At 40.8% G+C, this 25,853-nt stretch overlaps 1 protein-coding gene across 1 annotated transcript; it reads left to right on the top strand.

Annotated features, from left to right (window-relative positions):
- The first annotated feature begins 7,408 nt into the window (after positions 1–7,408).
- On the top strand, positions 7,409–24,244 carry GPR176 (G protein-coupled receptor 176). The gene is made up of 3 exons (XM_078602292.1): positions 7,409–7,970; positions 20,452–20,707; positions 21,409–24,244. Exons 1-3 carry the CDS (start codon positions 7,652–7,654, stop codon positions 22,523–22,525), a joined length of 1,692 nt encoding a protein of 563 aa, XP_078458418.1. The 5' UTR covers positions 7,409–7,651; the 3' UTR covers positions 22,526–24,244.
- The last annotated feature ends 1,609 nt before the right edge of the window (positions 24,245–25,853 follow it).

The following is a 25,853-nucleotide window of genomic DNA, read 5'->3' on the forward strand; positions in this document are numbered from 1 at the left end:
TCACACGGCGGCACATTAAATTGCACCACTTGTGTTGCTCCCAAGGACACGGTACAACAGGAGCTTCAGTAATTGTTTCCATTGTGGCAGTTTTGTGATTTGACCTTGCAAAGTTACACGCATGTTATGAGCTAAGTGTGCGTGGACGAAATGTGTGGTATATAAATAGGAAGTCAAGCTCGCACTTAATTTCCAGTTATATTTTGCGAGATGTTAATGTAATGAAAGTAGGTGGTTCACCACGACTGGCATTGACGGTGCTGTTTTTTGACCCTTGGGTATAAACATTCTACTCTAAGAATCCAAAAGGTTACTTAGTCTATGCATTAATTTGTCATTGTGTGTGTGATTACAACTCATCAAACTACTGGTATAGTGTTAATTTTGAAATGGTAATCCGAATTAAATTTATAATTTCCATTGGATCTCGTTACGCAATGCAAGTTGGAAGTCACCACCGTCGAATCTTCAAAAATACAAGAATCGCATCGTTTTTCAAATACGATCAAAAGTAACATTTCCACATCTGAGGCGTTTTAATTGCATTTTGTAACCATGGTGGATTTATTTTTTTTGGAGTCATGAACTATTACCCATCGTTCATTTAATTGTAAATGTTTAATGAGAGTGTATCTCAAAAGCTATACCCTGGTTCAAAGTTGTATATCATCATTGTCACCATTACAAACAAAACCTAAACATTGTCTTAAGATATTTTGGCATAAAACCTCTCAAGATTCTCACATGGGTAAATAGCCACAGTAAATGTTCGGCAAATGCTGACTCGGGCGCCACGGTGGCGAGATGTTAGCTACCTCGCCTGGTATACAGAATGGTTGTGGGTTCAATCCTGACCCTGACGTCTGTATGTTTGGAGTTTGCATGTTCTCCCCGTGGTCGCGTGGATTTTTCTTCGGGTCCTCTGGTTTTACCCCCCCCCCCCCACATTTCGAAACATGCGTTTAGAGTATTTGGCTGCGATACATTTCCACATGATAAACGACTTCGTGGCTGGGTTGCTTCTGAAAAAAGAGCAATATATAAACCTGGTAAAATAAAAATAGTAGTTTAGTTGCTAATTGAGCACACGACTATCAAATCATGGCTTTAGTCTTGCAACTAATTCCAGGGCATACATTTTTTTTATACCCATATAAATATTCAGATGTATTTTTGTTTGATAATGCCTACATAATAATTAATTTCTAACCCACCAATGCATCAAAAAGTGACAAGAGAATGGGGAAAACAGCTATTTCTAACTCCCTGTGATGTTTTAACATCCCGATCTACCACTGCACCAGGTAGTCCTTTTAGTGTCCCTTGGTGTTTGTTTGTTTGGAGGGACATTTAATGGCTCCTGCGGAGCGAGACACTTCAGATTTAGACTAAGCATTTGTCTTACATTCCAGAGACTCGGTGCTATTTCCATGGAAATTGCTGTTGCCTGTTTGCTTCTGTTTTTCTCCACCAGATTTGTATGTGTTTTTTTCAGCATGTTCAACAAGATGTGATAATTGGGTTTTGGAACAAGGTTTCCTGATTTAAAACGCCATTTCAAAATATCGCCAACATTTTAATGGACAAAAAAACTGCATTTAATTAAAATTAGTATTTCATTTTAACTGAATACATTTATAGATCCACCACTGCTCTCTAATGACCCTCTTGCTCTATTCTTAACCGGCTATTGAATATAGTGTCGTTAAAGTCATGGCTCCGTATCTTACAGAGGAGAGTGTTGGTGTAATGAGATTGGTGGGAGAAATGTAGAGAGGCTTTGAAATAAATGTTGGATTCTCTCTAGTTTCTCTCCAATGTTTTAGTGGGATTTTTTCTTTATAAATGAATCACCCTGTACTATAGGGGCAGTGGCATCGGTTGGAAAACGTCTCGTTTTAGCAGGTGTGAGTGCTTTTGTGGGTGTTGACAGCTGGATATAAGTTCATGGGTTGTTTTTATGAGCACGCTCTAAAAGACACCACTTATTAAAATTGGTCTGTGCGGGTGTACACACACACGTGTGTGTGTGTGTGTATATATATATAAACTGGGCCATTGTGAGTGTCATAAAAGGCATATAATTATCCTCGGCACAACAAAACATTTTGGGTTAGAACATTTCGAAGGCGATTTCTGAGCCTCGTGGTCAGCACACTTGCCACTGGGGGCAGTTTGTATAGAGTTTATTCCTGTGACCACCTGGTGGTTTGTCTAGGGAATTCCCAATGTCTTGCCATTTGCCATAAAATGGACAGTTCTATTCTTGCGGGTGGCAATATGTTCAGGAGGTAAATGCCAACGTTGAGGTCTTCTATCCACGAGAGGGATACAGGAGAGAGATTGTGTAGTGTTGTTATTCCTCCTCCGTTGAATGGCCACAATTGCCCCGTGGCTTGTAACATTTTTAAGCATTTGTGCCAAATTTTACAATTTTAATTACCCCCAACACAATCGTATTCATATTCTTGGTTCTTTCGGTAAAGTCACGTAGAAGGGAAGTAATAAAATAATAAAATAAAACATAAAAAATAAAACATAAAAAATAAAACATAATAAAACAATTCTCACGACGTTTCGGCCACAACGCAAGCAGCCATCCTCAGGCGAGGATGGCTGCTTGCGTTGTGGCCGAAACGTCGTGAGAATTGTTTTATTATGTTTTATTTTTATTATTTTATTACTTCCCTTCTACGTGACTTTACCGAAAGAACCAAGAAGATGAATCCCTGCAGTCACGAAAGCTTTAAATCGAAATTTAATCGTATTCATAGTTAGTGCACCCATGAATTCTTAAATTGGTTTTAAAATAGTTCATTCATTTGAGTGGGTTCTTGTTGGTTTAACAAAGCGATTAAAGAGGAAAGTATATTTCGTTAAATACATTTGTAAAATAGGATATCGTTTAGTATTTGTATAAGCATCTCTTTTTATATGCCTACAATCATTCACCATGATTATACCCATATTTGTCATATCTACAGTATGAAGATGAGCAAAGATGAATCCAGGTACTATTTGGATAGGAGTTTGCCTCGGTAATCCAAGTTTAGTAGGCTTGGCCTTAGAGATGGCCAAGCAATAACAGCACAGAAGTTGTTTCTTGAATCCATCTGTGCCTAGCTTTGAGCCTTACCCCCTTCGTATGCCGAATGAGTTTTTTCTATTTAATTCAATTTCCTCCCAACGACTTTTTTTTCTTTTGATTATTCACTTCCGCCTTTGCTCCTGTTTTAGGTGACATCACTCTCTTGCACTGACTGGAACACCCTCTGGACCATAAAGACTTTAGCCCAAAGGAGCACATGCTGGACACTCATGAATAGATTGAGCCTATCTTACAAATACAGGACACTGCAGGAAAAGCGTGCTGAGACTCAGTGAGGCTTTCATGGGCAAAGGGCATTGTAATATTATTACTGTTTCGATTGAAGTCATTTTTGGATCCTTAGATGCTTGGTCACTCTGTCCTGCCGGAAGGTGATGGGTTTGGTGATTTCCCATTGTGAAGACGAATATGGGGCATGGATAAACGTGCATGCACGGAGGCACATGGTCACACCGACGTTGCAAGTAAGAGCATCTTTGCCCCACGCTGCAGGCTGTTGCCATGAAAACGGCGCAGTTTGAAATGCATTGGCCCCCAGTGGAAGCATATTTGATTGTGACATTGTAAATCACAACACAATGCATGCAAACATGAAACAATTTGCTTTCCTGTGGTAGTCACTTGAATAACGGAGCTTTTAAGGTTTTTCTGCTATTGGCGTCTTTTGTCCATGTTTCCATCATTATTCTGTTTATGAAGTATTTTCAATAAAGAAAGAATTCGTTTTTTTTTTAAACAGCTCATGTGCCATACAGCATAATCCATTTAGAGTTTGTATTTAAATTCCGAACAGAGGCACTGTCTATCGCAATTGAGACATTTTAAGAAGATACAAATAATCGTTTCCACAACATCCTTATATTAATCCGACATTTTATGGTGGTAACTGTTCCTTTAAACATAGATCAATGACTTTTCCTTTTCCAAATATTCACCATAGATATTCACTCATATTAAGTCAGTGAGCTCTAAGTTGTGAATCACTGAACGTGAGTTTTGTTGCTATGATCGGTTCGCAATTGCCACTTGATATGCATGATCTGTCAGGGGTAAACACATGAATTCGCACGTATCTTCATATACCCAAAATATTGTCCACGTCAATTATAATTTCAGGGAGACTGTTGACAATGGTAAAGGAATGGAGGCTGAAAATTGCGTCTGCCATTGTGAAGAGCCATCTGTTATGTCCACAACCACAATAAGATTGTCAAAAATAGATCTCAAAATAGTTGTATCGTATATATTTTTTATCATAATGCAATTGTACTATGAACCCGGCGACATGAATTGTATTCCCAGCCACAGCTGACACCAGTGGTGGGCAATATCTGAAAAGATGATCGGCACCCCCTTTACCAACCTACATTGACAAGTGTGGTTAAATTTTGATTTAAAGCTTTCGTGACTGCAGGGATTCATATTCTTGGTTCTTTCGGTAAAGTCACGTAGAAGGGAAATAATAAAATAATAAAAAATATTATTTCCCTTCTACGTGACTTTACCGAAAGAACCAAGAATATAAGTGTGGTTAAGTAAAATCAAACATCCCTCCATGGCTGAAATGTGCGGAGTGGTCTTCATCCAGCAATAAATTGATAAAGCGCTGTACATTAGTGGCAGGGATGATCCTGTAGAATGTACAGCCGTTTGTGTGCTGTCAGCTGAAAGATTAAGGGATTTGTAGTGTATACGGCCAAATCGTGAGTGTGACTATCAGCGTATCATCCATCAAATTGTCTGACACCAGTGCTTTATGCGGGGAAAAGATCCCAAACTTTATCAAAATGCTGGGTTCACATCAACACATTGAACATTATTAAAATTTAAATGTTCTGTCAAGATCTTCCAATCCCGATTGAAAACGAATTTTTTTCGAACTGCGTTTTGTGTTTAGTTTCCTGTCCATCCCCCGCATCTCCGGTTTGCATGGTTGGCTGCGTACGGTGCGAAAGAAGTTCAACATAGTACGTACATTGTGCCTCCATCCCACTTGCATCGTGCTAAGCTTCCACACACTCGACATTCTGCAGACATCATCTATAAAATGAAACAAACGATGTGTTTTTGTTACATGCACTGATCTGCTACCGTGTCGCTTTAAACCGTGATTGTACTGTTCGGTAATTTTATCATCACCGTATTCAATTCAAGATGTAATGCATTCTTACCAAGTGGGGCACGCTGTTGTTATATCTAAGAGGGCATTCTCTGCTCTCTTAGATATACAATTACACACGACTGATAAGCTTGCTTTCATAAGCTGTATGAGAGCAGCCCTGCTTATATCTACGATGTGACAGACAACCTCAACATATTAAAACGTGGAAATGTTTCTATAAGCGCAAATAAAAACAAATCTCACCACACTCATCACTATCAGCTGCCATACAAAATACATATCTAATACATGGTATATACTGTATTGCGAATGCCTGACCCGTAAACTGTGTACTCGAAGGGGCATGAAGCTCACGTACATTTAGCACAAATAAATACAAATATTGTACTTATTTATTTTGGATCCCAAAAATTCAATTGAGGGGTGAGGGGGATTGGCAATACTTGTGAAGATGTTTGCTCTTGAATATAGCTCGATTGAAATGGGTACTTTGAGGCTGGAGGTTTTCTATGAGATGAATCCAAATGTGACATCAGATTATGCAATCAAATAGTGCCCCCCCCCCTCTCCAACATATACTATTTTTCAAGCTATAGCTATGAAAACTAGTATTTGGAGCTTATGATGGGTGATACACGTTTAAGGAAAATTGTCAACTTTGGGTCACGAATATTGTGAGGTAATTACTTTTTAAATCCTTTATATTAAGTTCGCTTGCTTGCTTGCTTGCGTGCTTGCTTGCTTGCGTGCTTGCTTGCTTGCTTGCGTGCTTGCTTGCTTGCGTGCTTGCTTGCGTGCTTGCTTGCTTGCGTGCTTGCTTGCTTGCTTAGGACCGTGCAAATCTTTCGCTCGTTTTTTAACCCACTTCCAGTGATCCAATCGAGCTGACATTTTCCACACAGACTCGTTGTGACAGACAATTCATGTTCGTGAAAAAAATTCCCAAAATTGTATACTTTTTAGGCAAAATTTTTTTTTTTACATATATTCAAATATAACTCATTCATCGCTTTGGCTGAACGTCACAGTATAAGAGCCCAGAGCGTAACCCCTCCACAGGCCGTGGCGGAGTAGCGCAGTTGGTAGCGCCTTTGCTTTCCATGCCAAAGGTCGCGGGATCGATCCACAGGCGAATATATTTTTAATCCTTTATATTAAGTTCGCTGCCACGCATATAAAGGATTTATAGTGAAAAACTTTGTTTTTACGGGTTTACTTGTTAAATCCTTTATATTAAGTTCACTTGCTTGCTTGCATGCTTGCGACCGTGCAAATCTTTCGGTCGTTTTTTAACCCACTTCCCGTGATCCAATCGAGCTGACATTTTCCACACAGACTCGTTGTGCGTGACAATGAATTTTCGTGAAATTTTTTTCCAAAATGTTACACTTTTTAGGAATTTTTTTAATATTTAATTACCAATTGCTTAACGGTGGCAGGCAATCATCTGACCCATAGGTGGCAGCCATCTCAAGCCAGAGGACGAGAGGACTCTAGCCGCCACGCATATAAAGGATTTATATTGAAAAACGTTGTTTTTACGGGTTATTTTTTTACTGTTTCTTGTCTTGGATTGATGCAAATGGGGGTTTTCATTGTTGTGAAAGCCAGATATGAGAATATTTTATACAACTCAATGGAGAAAATATCATAAGAGTGTGACGCTAATACCGATAGAAATCCGACAGAGGCCATCATTTTAAGACCGAGAGCAAGAGCAGAGCCTCACCATTCTGGCGAATTGCCCGATGATGCTGCTGGATGCAATTACCAGCGAAACGTCGTACTACTCAAACATTGTAAATGTTGTGGTTTCACGTTTCAACACACCGGTGGGCTATAGTAGTGAACTATTTGTCTTTTTGTAAACGTGACACTTTTTTGCTGATTGGCCGTGTCGGGTGGTGGAGGGTTACAACACATTTATAAATAACGCGATCTAACCCAAAGACGTTGATTATGAATCATTGTCAGCTCCTAGTTGTATTTATAGCGCATCTCGTACGTACATTGTGAACGGTAACGTGGAAACGTTTCGTATTTTACGGGGGGCTTCTCTCTCTCTCTCGCACGCAGTCGCCAGCAGGGGGTTTCTAGGCAACATGCGCATTCGAATGCCGTGGTGCAGGCATCACGTTGAATAATCGGAGGAGGAGGGACGAGGGAGGATGGTTGGGGCGAGGAGAGGGTAGCACTGAGGTATATGAGAGAGAGAGAGCGAGAGAGAGAGAGTGTTGATGGGGAATTAGCATCGGGTCTCCGTCTCTTCATCTCTCTAAATACAGGGGTCCCCATCTACTCCATCTCTGCCACTTTCACGCACGCACACATAGGGCTGTCTCTCTATATATTCATCCACACACACATCTTCTTATATTTCCACACACACAGACACGTCTCCCTTGAGCAACGGTGTCGCAATGGACGTGCCGTACGCGTTAGCTACGGACGGGCAGCTGCCCATCCTCTCCGTGTCGGAAGCCAGGAGCTCAGGGCCCCAGGGTGACCCGGACAACGGCGGTGGCGGTGGACGTGGCGGTGCAGGAGGAGGAATAGGAGGAGGAGGAGGTGGTGGTGGTGGTGGCCCAACTCCAGCCTCGCTGGCCGCTGGAAGAGGGTTGCCACCGGACAATACGACCGATCCAGGGGGCACCTTGGCCATGCTGGACTGGCAGATGCAGCACTACCGAGACTTCGCTACGGGGGTGCAGGTCGTGATCCTGGCCGGCTCTATCATAGGTAACGCTGCTGGTGGTGGTGGTGGTGATGATGTGGACGGTGTGTTTCGTATACAGGAATAACTGGTGAAGTGGTGGCGTAGTGGTTAGCGGACTGCGCTATGAACCCCCGCGGCGACCCGAGTGTGTGAGATTCCTATTCGCGGCGAACATTAGTGGCGGAGTGAGAATCTGAACCGGTTCTGCCCCCCAATCCGCATTGACCAGCGTGGTGAAGTATGGCGAATTCCCTGCCACACCCCCATTGCACGTGATTGATATGGCGTGGGGGGAGGCTTTATTTATTTATCTTGGAATAATGAAACAGCACTGGATACGAATTGTTCTACACATTATTCAACACGGAACTGCATTAGCATGAATGGTGAGCAGCTCCATTGATAAGTATTTGTGCATGTGGGAGAACCCACGATGCGCCATACAAGTAAGTGTAATGCCAACAACTCGGCACAGATGGATCCAAGAATCCATGGCTGTACTGGCATCTCCTGGCCACCTTGCAGCAGCCCGAGTCCTACAATGCTCAGCTTAGTTTGAGATCTGATGATTTCGTCGTAGGGGCTGCAACTATACACGCATATTGTATACGAAGTATTCTCACCACATATTTTTCTATTTGACCTTCATGACTAAGAAACAAGAGCTCATTGAGACCACGTGGGTGTTAAGTGGATACCTGATTTTAAATGTCTTGAATTTTAAATACTGTACAGTATGCATCGCAAAAACTAATTACGTTTTTGCGAATGGCTTAAACTGATTTGTTGAATAATGTTGCAAGGCATATTTTCATGCGGGCAGATGTAGAGCCACGAGATTAACACTGACACAGGCTGAACACAACACTGCATGTGTGGACTCTGACAATCCACTGTTGGATGAGGTCTGCCCCAGCGTTATTCGACCATACTTCACGCTGGTCAGTAAGGGTAGAGGAAGATGAGTAGCATAGACGTTGGACAACAGTACAGCACAACAATAGATGTTGCTCCGCTGCCGTCTGCTGACAATGTAGCCCTGCAGTAGTCGACATTACCTACAAAGCCAGTTTTATGCTTGGTGGTCGTCCATCCCGAGCACTAACCAGGCTGAAAACCTGCTTAGCTTCGGAGTTGTAATAAGATCAGGGCGCATATGGGATGATTTGCTCCTAGGCTAACATTAGGTGTGTACTCTATATATGTGTGCGTGTATGTTTACTACTAATGCAACTGCAATGGGATCACAACTCCTTCGCTAATATTAATTTATCATGTGTAATAAATTGTACGCAGACATAAATCATACTGTTGCATAGGAAATAAATGTTTGTTTTCGTGTGCGAATGTATGGGGTAGTCCTGTGTGTGTTTGTATCATGACTTAATATTTTAGGCGTGTAACAATCGATCCTAATAGATTGTTCGGGTCGCGATACTTGAGTCCGATAGTGCGTGTAGAAATAGATTGGTATGAAGTTATGTAAATTTTTCGTTAATTACCCTTTTGTGTTCATGTACGGACGGACGGGGGGGGAAGACAAAAGGGACAAAAAAACAGTTCTGACGACACAATACAGACGAGACTGTGCAAAGTAGAGAGAACATCGATATCATACAATATTTAGAGGGTACAGGGAGCACGGATCGTACAAACAAGGCAGTACGTGTCAAAGAACACAAACCAAGAGTGTAGTCAGTACAGATGGCACACACTGCAGAGAGCACAATCGAGACAGTACAGATCGTACAAATACATACAGTAGACGGTATACAGAGTTCTCATACTATATAGGAGACAGTACACATTATGAAGTATGGCCAGTACAGATGGATGGTATAGACTAGACAGCAAATTATAGACATAATATACAATACATTACTGTACAATCAAGGCACAAATATTACTTTAATGAATGGAACCGTAACGATTAAACGGCACTTTATAGGACGGGATGTTCACATGCTAGGTGAATACGCCTATCAATTAAATGGTGGCTTATATGCGTTTAGTACTTGATAATCACGGTACGGCATATATGCACGTGCCTGTGTGTATAAAATGCGATCGTGCGTAATGGAATCGCGCGTGTGGTTTAGATTTGATATGGTGTGTGGAATTGGCATTGGTCCCGAGTAATAACGCGCAGATGTCTGCATCAATCAGTGGATTGAACATGGCTGATGGCACACTATTATGATGCACACATGATCGTATGAATACATATACAGGTACCCTTTGATCCTGGGTTCAAATCGGTGTAGAGCAAATTTAATCATGCATATAGCCAGTGCCGCAGTACAATAGAAGAAGATGAAGAAAAAACGTCGACATCAGCCGGTCAGCGGTGATTCCACATGAAACCAAAGTGGACGTGTGGACGTGACACGAGGCTATTCTCTCCTCTCAATCACTCCCACCCGCTTATTAACGGAGCCATCTCGTCGAATTTCCACACACACAGCGAGACGTGAGGGCGTCCTTGGCCTCAGTGCAGCATAAATATAGTATATACACACACACAACGTGACAGTTTTTGTAAAGCACTTTTTCTACGCAGCAAGCCAGTGCTTGTTATATCTGTTGTCTGCCACGATGAAGAGCCGTTGCCTGAAACGTCGCCTATTACAGTATTGTTTTCCTTTTAGGGCAGTGCTATTGGCCAAGGTGTTGAGTGTTTATATATTTTTTTAATATGTCAGTGCTTGTTGGCATTTTGGATCTTCACAAATCGCACAATGTGTTGAAATAAAACATGTGAAGTCGGATTTAATGTTAAAACGCCAAGTAAGGCGGAGCGTAGCTGATTTTGAATAGAGCGGCGCTGTCAACTTTTGTGGTGCTGAAAACCTCCCATCAAGTGCGGCTCATTGTGCGGCATTGGGCGTGTGAGCTCTGCCCAGCGTTCATTGATCCACAAACCGTTGTCTAAGAAATCATCGCATTTGCCTGGGAGAGATAGGTAGCCGTGCTATTTTAATTACTGTCATATAAACATCGCGTATGCCGGTGTATTTAGTGTATCTTCTAGTTATAATAGCCAAACATATTATTTTAAAAACAATATATTAATTACATTCATTTATTTGAGGGAAACATCATTTTTATACGTAGGAAGGAAGGTTATTTACGTTATTTATAATTGGAGCAAAGATTTATTTGACGTGTAATTCATCCTATTATAGTTACCTCAATTACCCTCGTTTTTGTAAACAACAGGGACCCATCTTGCAAATCGAGTGCTTTTCCAATAACATTTGACAACCCAAACAGTATTTAACCAACCCAACTCTGCTTATGAGACCCTCAGGGTTCAAACTGGGCCTGAATTTACTTGCTAAATATAGTAAACCAAAAATGCCAATTGGGATCATTGACTAAAACATATTTTGACGTGGAGAAATTCAAGGTAACCCATTTTTTTGTAAAGCTTTTTTAATAAAATTAAGATATTCTCCCAATATCCTCTGCAAAACACCATAGCAAAGTAGTACCCTCCCATATGCGTCTCAATGTCGTTGGGATTGTGCTATTCACTGTTTGAGTGGGGATATTTGCTGGAGGTTGTAAAGGGAACTCGGGATATTGAATATATAACAAATTACATTACACCCACTAGCAGGTGTAACGTATCTGATGCAAGGCACATCTCTGCAGCCTAGTTGATTATTCCTCTGTGGTGTTAATTTGCAGGAGTCAGAGAATTCATCGATCACATTCTTAATAAAAGCAGTGCAGGGCGGACTTTGGGATGAGTACAATTATTGGATTTTATTTTTAGAATAATGTATTGCTATTTACGTAACAGGTCCACGATAACAATAACGATATTGATAGCGGGGATAATTGGGTCAGGCAATTGAGGCAGTGCCTAATTTGTGTGTTCCCTGAGAATGTCTGCTGGAATTCGCAATGTTCGCTGGTTTTGTTTTGGTGCAGTCACGTCCTAGGTAGCATCTCTTGTATCCATACACCTCGTCTTACCTTGCTGCCCATCTCCCTGACATGCATGATGCTTTCCAATTGAAAAGAAGATTTTAGAGCCACCACTTAAGTTATATGCTTTAGCCTATTCTATTCGAACACAGCATGGAGAAGGCAATGGAAACCAAATGGAATGTTAGATGGCTGTTCTGTATTAAGTGGCACGACAAAATGCACCGTGCTTTGTTTTTCATATATATGCAAAATCCTGTAATGTTGATGCATAGGCTGGGATGGGAGCGAAGGAACACAATCAGGTTTTTTTGCTCCGTAGTTATTTGGTGAGTATGTGCTCAAAAACGACATTGATACGATTAATTGCCAATGGCCATGAACACAGCAATGTGTATGAGGCCAGAGTCTAATTTTAAGAATATGCAATAGCCTAAATCTTGACTTAAAGCTTCCGTGACTGCAGGAATTCATATTCTTTGGGTCTTTCGGTAAAGTCACGTAGATAGGTTCAAAGAAAATAACCTATCTACGTAACTTTACCGAAAGACCCAAGAATATGCAATAGCTTGACAATGTTAATTGCCTCACAACCCCATAAAGAAGTCGTTATTGAGGAAGAGGCATGCGCTCAGAAAAAAATACATCATGTAATAATACATCCTTTATCAACAGATAGTATTTAATAAATGTATATTGTTGTACAGATGTCATGTCAACAGTACATTGCTTATCAAAAATAATATATGTGGCTTGCTGCTATCCTCTTGTATAAATTATATACTGTGTTTTTCTGAAAATGTAATTCAATTTCCCAGAGATAGATTTTTTCTTTCTTAAGTTACCCTATGGCTAAGTTGTGTAAATTATGCTTTATTCAGTTTAGTGAATATAGCTTTTGTCCTTTTTACATATTTAGGTGAATAAGACTGTTAGTTGTGCATATCTATATGGCTTTGATATTTGGCGATAATTTAACTTTAAAACGCAGTGCCATATTTTCAAATGCTTTGTCAACTGTGTGTTAAATCAAGGTTCAATAACAACGTAGTTTTTAGCATAGCCTCTTTTTGAAATGACAAATGAAACACCATGTCCAGGATATTCATAAATTTGTGCACCTGCAGTGCTGAGTATTTTAGCAGCACCCATTGCACACTTTAATATTCATGAAACAAACAATTTCAGTGGCAAATAAAAACAAGTTACGTGGCTATGAATATAATACTGTAAACTTCTGGAAAGTGAAGATGGATAATTTTCATATATTAACAACGCACACTTGAGAGAATTATATATGATTTATATTCATTAATGAGAGCCGTAAGCTCTTTTGTCGTGCCTTGCAAAAAGGAATATTCTCCTATAGTGAGTCTGGAACCCATTAAAACCCTCATATTGACCCAGCCAAGTGTTACTGCATGATCACCAATCGTGGTGTCCCAAGAGAGGTCACAGTCTCATTTGAACAGATGCTGTAGTTAACGTTCACCGGCCCAATGAGTAAATGCATTTCCATGTAAAAAAAACAAAACGAAAAGTAGTATATGCCATATGTTATTTGCATTGCATTTGTATTGTTCATCCCATTCAGAAGTATTGACTTTGTCATACAGCACCCAAGGCATGTGACCACAGCTTTGCATGTAACTCACGAACTCAGTTCTGAATGCACTTATTACAATTTGGTTGCTTGGCAACAGATGTAAAGATGTCCACTTTGCAGTGCCTTGCCACTCTCCACTGATTGTGTCTATGGTTACTAATTGAATGCAATGTAACCCACGTTTAAAAAATATTTTTGTAAATACACATAAATTGCCATTTATATAAGGTAAAACATGTTGCCTGGGATTCAAATAGGTAATGTACTTTTGGTAAAAGTCGTCTATTTACAAATGAAAGCTGCGTCGAAAAGCTGAACCATGAAACAAAATATATTTTTCTGGTAAATAAAATGGGTTTTACGTTTGTTTCCATTTGCATTGCGGCTCTCAGGCCCAGTTTGAAGCATGTTAGCATGTTAGTGCTTCTCTCCTTGGCGCACTTCCAGTCAATTAACCGTGAATGATTCCACTGTGTCTGCACACCAAGAAGCATGTTACTCGAGATGATTTGAGAATCCACTAAGCTGATTGAGTAGCCGCTTCATGTCACTGTAGGCATTTTTATAAAAAATAAGCTATATACACACACAGTAAATCCAGAATCAAATACCGTGTTTGCAACCTCGCTTTACAGTGATTGGACAAAGATGGCAATTCAGTGCCCATTCTTTTTTCCCATCAGTTTGCTTCACGTGTATACGTTTTTCTAATATATTGTGTAACCCAAAATGTATTAATGTAATGGTATGCGTACCTGTGAAGTGTTCTGTAAGAATTTTATTGTGAAGGGCGCTAGATTAAAAAGTTTTATTGATTGAAAATACTGTTGTTATACTACATGTACAGCCTTTTTGTCAGTCTGCTGTTGGATGAGGGACTTGCAGTGCTGTGCATGTTGTAGGCGTGGTTTGATCAAAGTTCACCATGTTGGTCAGTGCTGGTTGGTGAAGGTGGGGAGCACAACTATGGGGGTAGAGACATGGCTTTAACCCGTAGGCTTACGCAACCAATAGTATCCATAATTAAGTTTTTTTTTTCATGGTTAGATCGTGTAAATATAAATGTGTCCTTAACCCACCACCACCCGGCACAGCCAGTTAGTAAGGTTTGTAACGTAAACAAAACGTGCCAATTAGTGACTACTTCAGCACACCGCTTGTGTGTTGGACAGTAAACCCACAACATTTACAATTTTAGTACGACGTTTCACTGATGATAAAACCAGCTTCATCAGGTGATTTGCCAGAATTGTGATGAAGTCTTTCTGGTTCACCCTCTACTGCCCACAACTTAGCCCAGAAGCCCTATGACAACCTGTTTTTGTATGGTGATCACCCATTTAATCTCAGCCCTGCTTGCGATTGGGTACATTCTGGGAGATTTGGTCATAGGCAATGTTATAGTATTAAGTTGAAATTGAATGTGTGTGTCCTTCGTTGAAACCAGGTGAATTCCCTTGATACTAAAAGTCTATTTTTCAAGGGAAACTTGGGACAAACAGCAATATAGTAAACATGTAAACAAATTATCAAAATATCTAAAATCATAAACCAAATAAAACATGTAATATTAAAGAACAAATAGTAAACATTAATTCACAATACATTTACAATAAAAACTATAAAACGGTAGTTGATATACATGTACTGTGACGTAGACATTTCACTGTGTAACTGAGTAACATTCAAATGCAGTTTTATTTTTACCCTTTAGTATTGAAATACTGTAGCCCCATGCTTGTATATGCATGGCTTAAGCACTGGTATTGTTATTAAGTATTCGTTTGATGGCACCAAGTGTAATGTGTGTGACATGCTGCTCTTTATTAGTGATGCCTTTATGCTCAAAAATAAAATCCAAAATAAATACATTTTAATGCCGGGATTAATTTGTGAATGAAATAAGGAATAATGTGAGATGGGTAATTTGATAGTGGTGGGTGTGGGAGTGTTTTTTTCGATTTCACAAGGGAGCATGTGGTGTGAAATCATAATTATTTCTGCACGGTGGCCAGATGTAGCACCATATTTAAATATGAAATATCAAATTGACATATAACGTTCACAAATATAAAGGCTAAATAACATTTACAGCAACATATGTTTTTGTTAATTTCAAGGTGTTACTGTTTTTTACATATACAAACAACGCTACAACTGGGAGTGAATTATGTTGCCTGAAGGTGCATTGGTTTTTTCTATTTTAGAAGGAAGGTAAAAAGGTCCCAGTGGTTTCAGCCAAGACACAAAATTATATACATACAATCATATGTCTGCACTGTACTTGGTTTCACAGGCATCTGTAAACAATGGCTGTTTGTGGTCCTGTCTTGTGTCTACTAATAATTGTCATGATTTCACTCTATGAACCGTTATTTTTTGGTTTTGTCTGATAAAACATGTGGCAACACAAACGCATACTAACACTTTCTGCCAAAACACAACTTTTCTCTGGATATTGAAAACAATTAATATGATTCAATCTGTGTAAGCATCGGAGGAAATGCTCAATTGTATCAAATATCAAAGCATTGATGGACTATAGAATAACAAATATGCGGCTAAAATATTGACAACACACTACGGCTGTAAAATGTTCTATATTGGGAAATATTTTTTGCAATTTTAAGTCAGTCGATATGTGCCAAAACAAATATTGTTCTGTAATCAATGATAAATATGAAGAGAGGAGGGGTGAAATATATACTGCGCTTTATTTTCAGAAGTTATTCTTTAGAATTTTGCTGTGGATTGAGACACATGACATTGCAAGCGATGAAAATCATTACAGGAATGACATTTCTTTAAAATATCACATCTCTGCTTACTTCGTTTTAGTTGCATTGAGATGGGCTTATGTTATTGTAAAATAACTAGATTTGTGAATTTTTAAATCAATACAGTGCCAGGATCAATATAGAAATTAAATAAACACATTCCTAGGGAATAGCTAGCTGCAGATACTCCCGTTTAATTATCTCTACTTGGAATAGATAAGATTGTTAAGTGAGGAGTTCAAGGGGAAGAGCTTCAACTGTGAAACACATAAGGTTGCAACATACATTTACTGTATTTCCAAGCACAAGCTAGAGGAATTAATGTTACTCCTTTCAGACTTAAACAGCCTATTACATGCCTTCAGTAAATTTAGAAAGCAATTGTGAGCCAAATTACCGAAGGTCGTTTTAAGGGGAGTTGCTTCAACATAAATTGCAAGGTGTGGATGCAGCCTAATGTAATAAGCACCATATTGCTATTCGACATTGAATATTATTGTCAACCAGGCTGGAGCACTGGAGTCAAATCGAGTCTTATCGTAATATTTTTGTGTTTCCCCCGCATTTTATTCAAATCACACGACTGGCATCAATTCGTGGGACGAAGTATCATATTCAGAACTCTCCCAGAGCAATGCGTCACCCTGCGTCATATCACACACGCTAATCGGAAGCACCTTACCACAAGCCATACTACAGAGAAAGGCAGTCAAATATGTAATGCACCCAAGTTAAGATAAATAGCAATATTCAATGTAGTGGGTTTGTGTTTTTATTTGTAGTCTTTGGTGGCCAGGCTTAGACCATCAACTCACTTACACTTCAGAACTCTGGTGGCTCCCCGGGATAATCTGTGGTGGCTGCCTGGATTTGAACCAAGGACGTTAGCCGTGCCAGCGCACTGATGTGAACCCAAAGTTACCGGCATACTTCTCATCAGACCACCTATAATGTGTCGTTCTCCAGTTGGCTTCTTTATAAATTGAAATGTCCATCCTATTCAGCAGAAAGTGAACTCTGAAAGCTGTTGTGAAACGTGCTATGCTGGCAGGGTGAAAATTACCCCCCCACCCCCACACACTTCTGTCAACTGCTCTGTTGACCACGTTGTGCTGTGACTTTATTGGATGCTGTTACAGGTGGCTTCATTACACACCTTTGACAGGTGACTGAATCGTAGCAATAGAGTCATCTCAAGGTGCTAAGGGCAAGCTGCATTTTGACAAATTAAAAATTTCATGTCAACCCAAGCAATACCTTTTTAAATGCAATATTTGCCGAAAATAGATTTACGAGACAATTCCATGCACGTCCGATTTACACGGTTGGCTATGTACGGTACAAGAGAAGTTCAATATATATATGCAATACTCTTAATTAGTTTGATCTTCAAAAACAGACGTTACTTTGTACCGATACATCCATGTTCAATTTTAATGTGCACTTTTATTTTAGGGACTATGTTGTCTTGATGTGGTCTGGGACTGTCTTTGCTGTTATTGTATTGCCTTGCCCAAGTTTGGGAATTGATGTACTTATGCAATTTGAACTTAGCCAACTTGACAATTTGGTCGATTTTCAATCGGCTGAGTCCCTATAAGCAACATATATGCTGCATCTTTGGTTATATTGGATTACTCTGACAAGAGTCATCATGCCTGCCCCATTATTGACAAACAGAGATTATGCAGCAATGCTTTTAATAATACTTGGAAAGTGTTCAAAACAAATTAACCAATGCAACTGAAGCTTATACCTGAGGTCAATTACAATGTCTTGCATGATTAGGATTTTCATGATGGTGTATGCAATATTTTGAATACATTACATGCACTGCTCAAGGCCTCATCATGGCCAGTGTGCATCACCGTGGCACCGTCTCATGCCAGGGTTTATGCATTATAAGTGCCACAGACGCCGACAAAAACAGCAGGACGCAGTGAGCAGCAGCAGGAAACAGACGGCATTGGTAAACTTCAGGCAGCAACTAGAAATAGTGGGCAGCAATGAACATCAGACAGCACTGGGCAGCAGAAGATGAATTTGTGTAACGTCATTTAGCACTGGACAGCAGCAGACGTCAGCAGACAGATTTTGGTGTCGACTGATTTGAGAGGAAAAAAACGTGTACACTGTTTGAGCAATATTTACATTTTGCTCCGAGAAAGGATTTAATTTCAAATGCATGCTGAAGTGCATTTGAAATAAAATGTAAAGCAAAATACAATTAAATTATACGGTCTCATAACATCATACATTTACACTTAGGATTAAAAGAGGTTTCACACGTGCAAAATATGAATATTCAAGACCAAAATCTATTATCAATTATTAAGGGGCACAGTCAAAACATGCTAAATACATACGTTTTGAAATATCATACTATTAAAATTTAGATTTTTTTAATCACCGATTCTGCTTTTGTGAATAACCATTGAACACGTGACACCATCAAGTGACCTGTGGAGCTGAGGCACGTGATGAACAAGAGAGATGACAATGTCATCATGGCCAAAGCTGTTGATGCCATGACATCTCGCCAACGCTATCTTCTGCCAGATCCCACAGCGGATGGGAAAAAAAAAACATTAAATGCGTGGTACCATTGATTGACATGCAGACCCAGCAGCAGATCATGAACAATAAATTAGAAGCACTCGTCACTGCCGCTGACATAAGGACCAGCGCACATGATGAGCAATTCAGCTTATGAATGTGATGCATAATTGATCGATGTATGCACACAGCACGACATTAGGCTTAGAGCACAAGAAGACAGATTCACACCCTGCCAAAACAGCAGATGTACTGTTGAAAAATGCATGCGTGGAGGAATAGGTGGTGAACACACTGTGTTTTAATAAAGAAAAAAAAAACATCTTGGTATGGAATATTCGTTCCGATTTTTACAACGTGCAATGCAAATAAGTGTTGTTGTAACACTGACCCACAAAGGTCTTGAGAAGGCTTTAACTATTTGTTTTGGAGGGGATGATTGGTAAAAGCTTTAAAACCAACATTTATTTGAAGGATGTCCATGCTAGCTGCATTGGAACACTTTGCAGTCCACGTTTGATAAAAAAATGTTGACTGTCATCTCCACTGAAGAACTTCACTATTTTTTGCCTCTTCATCTGCCTACTCTTCACGAAAGCCTCCTTTCTGTACAGCGACACGAGTGGTGTAATGGTTTAAGTTCAAAACTATTCGAAACGTTGCTACATTAACAACTAGTACCATTTTCTCAAAATATTTTTGGTATATTTTCTCAAAATATTTTACCCGGGCATTATACAAACAGTACTTGTAAATATCTGGGGCCAGGGATAGTGTATTGATGTTAAAGTCTCTTTTACGAATAAGACATGGAATAAAAGCCCTAAAGGGACCCTCCATTCAGTGGGAGATCGCTCTTTCTCCTTTGCTGCATCTGTGTCTGCAACTCCCCACCCCCTGCCAACTGTCCTGTTGCCTCTCTGCCTTGAAGTTGATTGGTCCACACCCGAGACAGCTTTTCTTAGAGCCTAGCCTCCATTGGTGTTGGACCAGATGACGCCAAAAGGCGTACAGGGTAAAAACCTATTACTATACCCTCTAAATGGCAGAGGTGTGGACTCGAGTCATGTGACTTGGACTCGAGTCAGACTCGAGTCATGAATTTGATGACTTGCGACTCGACTTGGACTTGCATAACAATGACTTTGTCCCACCTATGAGATGTGGACTCGAGTCATGTGACTTGGACTCGAGTCAGACTCGAGTCATGAATTTGATGACTTGCGACTCGACTTGGACTTGCATAACAATGACTTTGTCCCACCTCTGCTAAATGGTATTTGGTCTACTTTTGCATGCTGGCCAGACTTCTTGGAAGAGATAAGAGTAACCATAGTCTAGCCCCACTTCACATGACCTACCGATTTACTTTATGCGGTGTACTCATTTATACTGCTCGGTCGACAGAGGTGGGTGTTTTATGAAAAATGCCTAATTATTTTAACAGCCGCCCTGAGAGATGTAACTGGCCACTGCTGAATAGCAAGCTCGGTCTACTAACCATTACACGAGGGCAACATCAACATTGTATCACACGCAGGCAGCATTCGAACTGCTAGTTGATTCGACTCAGAAACGGTTGCTTTTTTATGATTCAAGCGTTTGCTACTCTGATTCTTATTTCCACAGGTAACCTGCTGGTGCTGTGGTCGACACGACGGACAGCCATGTTTAAGTCGGTGACGAGCCGATTCCTGCAGAACCTGGCGGGTGCCGGACTTGGTGCCGGTCTGGCATGCATGCCCCCTGATCTACTCCTCAGCTGCCACCCGCAATGCTGCCCCTGGCTAGCCAATCTGCCCGTCCTCTGCCGAGGACTGAAGTTTGCACACCGCCTCTTCTGCTCTGCCCTTGTACTCTCCTTCGGACTGATCGCGATCGACAGGTGCCTCTCCACAACTTACCAATCACAGGCAGATGCCTGTAAGCCCAGAGGGCTAGGCTGTCGCTGCAGATCTGTGCAGGGCTTAGTGATTTTGTAGAAATGTTTACTCCTCTATGGGGCTAATAATGGTAACGTGAATTCAACGTAATTTATTCTGTTCATCGTCTTAATTAAAGAGCATTCGTAAATCTTGGGAATTCATAGGGTCTGATTTCATGGAACAGGTCAAAGGGGCAACCTTTGGCATATTTGTTTGGCTGCTTATTTTTGTCTAAGGTTTATTAGTGTTTTGTTTTGGATTTGGCATGCAAATTATAAATGTTTATTAGTTATGATGATTGGCATGCTGAAATAAATACAGTATGGAGCCTTCATGCAAGTGAGTTGTTCATATTTAAATGCACGTGTCGTCATATCAGGCTCTTTCTTACATTAATAATTGCAAATGTATTTTCTTTTAAATTGAGCATGTGTTATATCAGATGAGAGTATGCATAGTTCATACGCTGTAGGTGAGTACTTAGTTTCTGTATCTTTAATGAAATATTATTTATCAGCGTTGGCACTTAGGTTTTAGTGATTTGATTATTTAGAGATTTATATATTGCATGACAATTGACTCCACAAATTACCAAGTGCTTATATTGAAATCTGCTCATCGATAGCATGTGTTTACACCAATTATTTAATATATCTTGCAGGTACTACTCTGTGCTGTACCCTCTGGAAAGGAAGATATCGGAGAACAAAGCCCGGGACTTGGTTGTCTATGTGTGGCTACACGCGATGGTCGCGAGCTTTCCCGTGTTTGGAATGAGCTACACCATCGACCTGTTCAGTGCCACCTCGTGCCAGCAGAGTTCACAGAGGCCGTCCCCAGCCCAGCTGATCTACACCATCATCTACCACGCCACCACGGTGCTGCTGCCCATTGTGGTCACATTCACGTGCATGATTATGATCCGCCGTGCGCTCAGTGCTAGCCAGAAAAAGAAGGTCATCATCGCAGCCCTCCGGACTCCACAAAACACAATCTCAATCCCCTACCTGTCGCAGAGAGAGGCGGAGCTGCAGACGATGCTGCTGCTCATGATCGCCGTGTTCTTGGTGTGCATGCTGCCATACTTTATCCTGGAGGTGTACCGGACAGTGGTGGACAGCCAGGACCTCCCAGAGGCCTTGTTGCTCACGGCCATTTGGTTCCCCAAATTGCCCCTCTTGGTGAACCCGCTGCTCTACCTTGGCGCCAACAAGCCCATCCGCAAGGGGATCCTCGTCTCCCTGGCACAACTGCAGCGGCGCTACAGCCGTCGCAACACCGTGGGAGCTGACACGGTGCCGTTGGGCGAGGCTGCCCAGGAGCCATGTGCCCTGCGCTCGGGCAGTCAGCTGCTGGAGATGTTTCAGATCGGGCAGCAGGAAATTTTCAAGCGCAGCGAGGAAGACGACAGGGAGGCCGGTCCTCTCGTGGGAAACCACACTGGTGGAAGTGCGAAGGTGGAAGGCGCAAACCAGAAGATGCTCATGTCGGATTTGGAGGCTTCACCAGTTTTGTACGACCAAGAGTCGAAGGACCCATTGCCCGGCACAACGAATGCAGAGACTTCCTCTCTGAAGGCGCAGTTTGGTTTCGGGCCATTTGAATTGCCCCCGCAGTGGCTTGCGGAGAATAGGGGCAGCAAAAAACGGCTTCTGCCACCTCTGGGCAACACGCCGGAGGAGCTCATTCAGTCGGAGAACAAGGACTACAGACAGAAATGTGAAAGGAAAATAAACAGGAACAACAAAGTCAGTGATCTTACGGATCTCGACCTGTAACAGACAGCTATGTACACGTCCAGCTATTTGTTTACAAGAAGAACTGTCCATAATTTGTTAATACAAATGTACCTTGTTTGCTAAGTCAATCGTGAACGTTTATTTGTCAACTTACATCTTACGTGGACCTCTTTGTGTGGCTCTTTACAAAAAATACATAACTGGATAAGCTGTGAAATGTGTTAATATTAAGTGGCACACATTTGAATGGATCAATATTTGGAAATGTCTGTGAAACACAACATGTTATAATAAATCTAAAACTTAATATAAATAAATAATCTAGTAGAGATTCCATTCATATAGTAAGGTGCCAACATGTAGTTGTATCATCATTTGCTATCCAAGATTGAATACAAGGCATTTATATACATTTTGGACTTCGTTATTTTTGTCATATCCACAATCGTTGCAGTAAAACTCCACGCATCAAATATTGTGAAATCACAACCCATAAAAGCGAAGAGTTATTTAAAATAATTATCCACGAAACGGTGTATAATTTTACAAAGTGCATCATGGACGAATGGCAAAGTCGCACATATAGATGAATATGTAAGTAATGTTCATTTTAGTCACATTAACACATTACGACATAGTGAATGGTAGTTGGCGCTTGGATATGTGAAATAAAAATATGATTTAAAATTGTAATCCTTACTGGGAAATAGCGACAGTTTTTTCTTCAAATGGGCAAATTCATTATCACAATAAAGTTTCTACTTTAATGTTGTATTGTTATCTGTGAATTTAATTGTAATGATAAAGAGTGAAAGTGTTAACCACCACTGGTGACATACTCATTTTTACAACCAGCAGTAAATACCACAAAAAAGGATTGAAGAACTTTCAAAGAAGGCTGAAAAAAATGGGGTCTAAAGATAAATATTAGATATATAACAAAAAACGAAAGTTACGCACAGGTTAATTGAACAAAATAATACGAGTTGTAGGGACACAACTGGAACCAAACAGAAGTGTATATATCTAGTGAAATTATCAAAGGCAGACCAGGCTCAAAATTATTAATAAAATAGGGAAGGAAAAAGCAGGTTGTAGTGCTTTTGCAAAACTACATTTGATAATATAAAGCAATACCAATTTGCCTATTGAGGATAGTTTTCACTCAATGCATCACCTGATATGACATATGGATTGGAAACATAGTCAATGACAAAGCAAATGGAACAAAAGTTGAAAATTACACAAGTATAGAGAAATGCATGGTGGGAATTGCAATGAGAGACAGAATAGGAACACATGAATCAGGGACCAAATACAAATGAGAGACATAATTTTGAAGTCATAAAGTGGGCTTGGGTAGGACACATCACAAAAAGGGATGATAGAACACGGATGAGAATGGTGATTAAATGGTAGCCAAGCAGGGAGCATGTCTGAGAGGATGACCACCACAGAGATGGAGCAAAGACATCCGCACATGCATTGTGGATCGCAAGACCGTGAGGGATGGGGGGTCTTCATTCAGCAGCGAATAGAACATGATGATTAACAGAGTACATCTACTGTCATCGCACATTTAAGGGAGATATCTCAGATGCTGAACTTTTGTGCATACATTTTTTTTTAAACAATCCCAGCTATTGTCATATTTGATCTATTTTAACACTGGCAAATTAGTACTGTGTAACTTTCATCCACAATGTAAATTGTATACGAATGAGTTGTCGACAAATGATTAAATTTGTATAAACAAAATGCTGTCGGAACTTGTTATTTCAGCTATTTGTGCGGTTTGCAATATTTAGCCTGTAAAAACAATGAACAAGAATACATACTCAAATTTGATCATATTCATGCAATATAGAGAACTCCTATTAACTGTGTCAAAGTGGTGGACCAATGCCATGGATAATAATATCCGTGAGGTTATCTGCGATTTTACCCTTTATCTGCGGGGGGAAAAACTGGATAATCTCAAATAATTCAAAATCTCAGATAATAAATCTCAGAAAATTATAAATCCAATTAAAATCGGATTTTTGGAAGAATAGGGCCACTGATAATCAGTTTTTACAGAGACCCAACGACTCCCATGGATAATTGGAATCCTAGACAACAGAGTAATGGATAATAGTTCTCCTTTATTATGCACCATATAATGAGAACATGTGTTTTATTATTAGCAGTAAGAGTGAGGAGACTTAAGGTCTGCATAGGAGGCTGAAAACGCTGATTCAGGAGAGGGGCTTGGCTGTTCTACTCCCCTGAACACCCATTGCCATGGCAACCCCATCTAGAATGCACTGAGCAAGGGATGTGAACGATGCGTAATGCAACCGCAGTGCGTCAGAGAGAATATTTGTTTATATTTTTTTATTTGCGGGAGGTATAAATATCACCACGTCACTTTTGCATGTTCCCCGAGTGGGTTTTTATCCTCAAAATAGGTATCTTTTGTAAAAAAAAAAGGTTGAAGGTTATGTTGGTGCATATACAGCAGTCATATATGGAGCAGAGACTCACATGGGTATGGTGTGTAAGTAACACAAATGGAGATGCTTTATTTTTTTTTGTTTATTTTGTTTACACATTTGAATTTCTACCTTTCGGGGGTTTGTTGGTACTGATAGTTTTGAAGAGTCACACGTTTCAAGGTTACACACATTGAAGCCTATAAACATACAGAAGATAGTATATGTTTACTTTGAGTTTAATATTGGTGTGATATTTTTACAATAATTCAGATACTGCAGTACTTTTAAGGAACGTATATTATAAGGCATCAATATTCAATTTCAAATTCAAAACCTGAATATAATCAAAATGCACAGCATTGCCAATTCCCGAATCAATGTTCACTTAAGAAGGCATATGTTAAATAACACATTCCTGCGGAGGGAGATGGTAGGAACGTTGGGTTGCTCGGTCAATGGCCAGGGTCAACGGCGGCGTGGTGTATTCTGCAAATATGCCCGACTGTGAGGGCGGGCACAAGCCGGCGTGAGTAGGTTAAACGTTGAGTTTAATAAGGGCACCACGGGGTGACCAGCCCCTCCCCACCAAACCCCACCCCCCACCCAGCCCCACCCTCCCCACCCAGCCCCTCCCCACCCTCCCCTCCCCATCCAGCCCCTCCCCACCCTCCCCACCCTCCCCTCCCCACCCAGCCCCTCCCCACCCTCCCCACCCAGCCCCTCCCCACCCTCCCCTCTCCACCCAGCCCCACCCCTCCCACCCCCCACCCAGCCCCTCCCCACCCTCCCCACCCAGCCCCTCCCCTCCCCACCCTCCCCTCCTCACCCAGTCCCTCCCCACCCTCCCCACCCAGCCCCTCCCCACCCTCCCCTCTCCACCCAGTCCCACC

Source organism: Lampetra planeri, chromosome 18 (genome assembly GCF_965212315.1).
Source record: "Lampetra planeri chromosome 18, kcLamPlan1.2.h2, whole genome shotgun sequence".
NCBI lineage: Eukaryota > Metazoa > Chordata > Hyperoartia > Petromyzontiformes > Petromyzontidae > Lampetra > Lampetra planeri.

Excerpts from the sequence above, each read along its gene's own strand:
- GPR176 (XM_078602292.1), top strand. The coding sequence starts at position 7,652 with ATGGACGTGCCGTACGCGTTAGCTACGGACGGGCAGCTGCCCATCCTC. Across the intron at positions 7,971-20,451 it reads CCTGGCCGGCTCTATCATAG|GTAACCTGCTGGTGCTGTGG; the intron begins GTAACGCTGCTG and ends TTATTTCCACAG. Across the intron at positions 20,708-21,408 it reads GGACTGATCGCGATCGACAG|GTACTACTCTGTGCTGTACC; the intron begins GTGCCTCTCCAC and ends TATATCTTGCAG.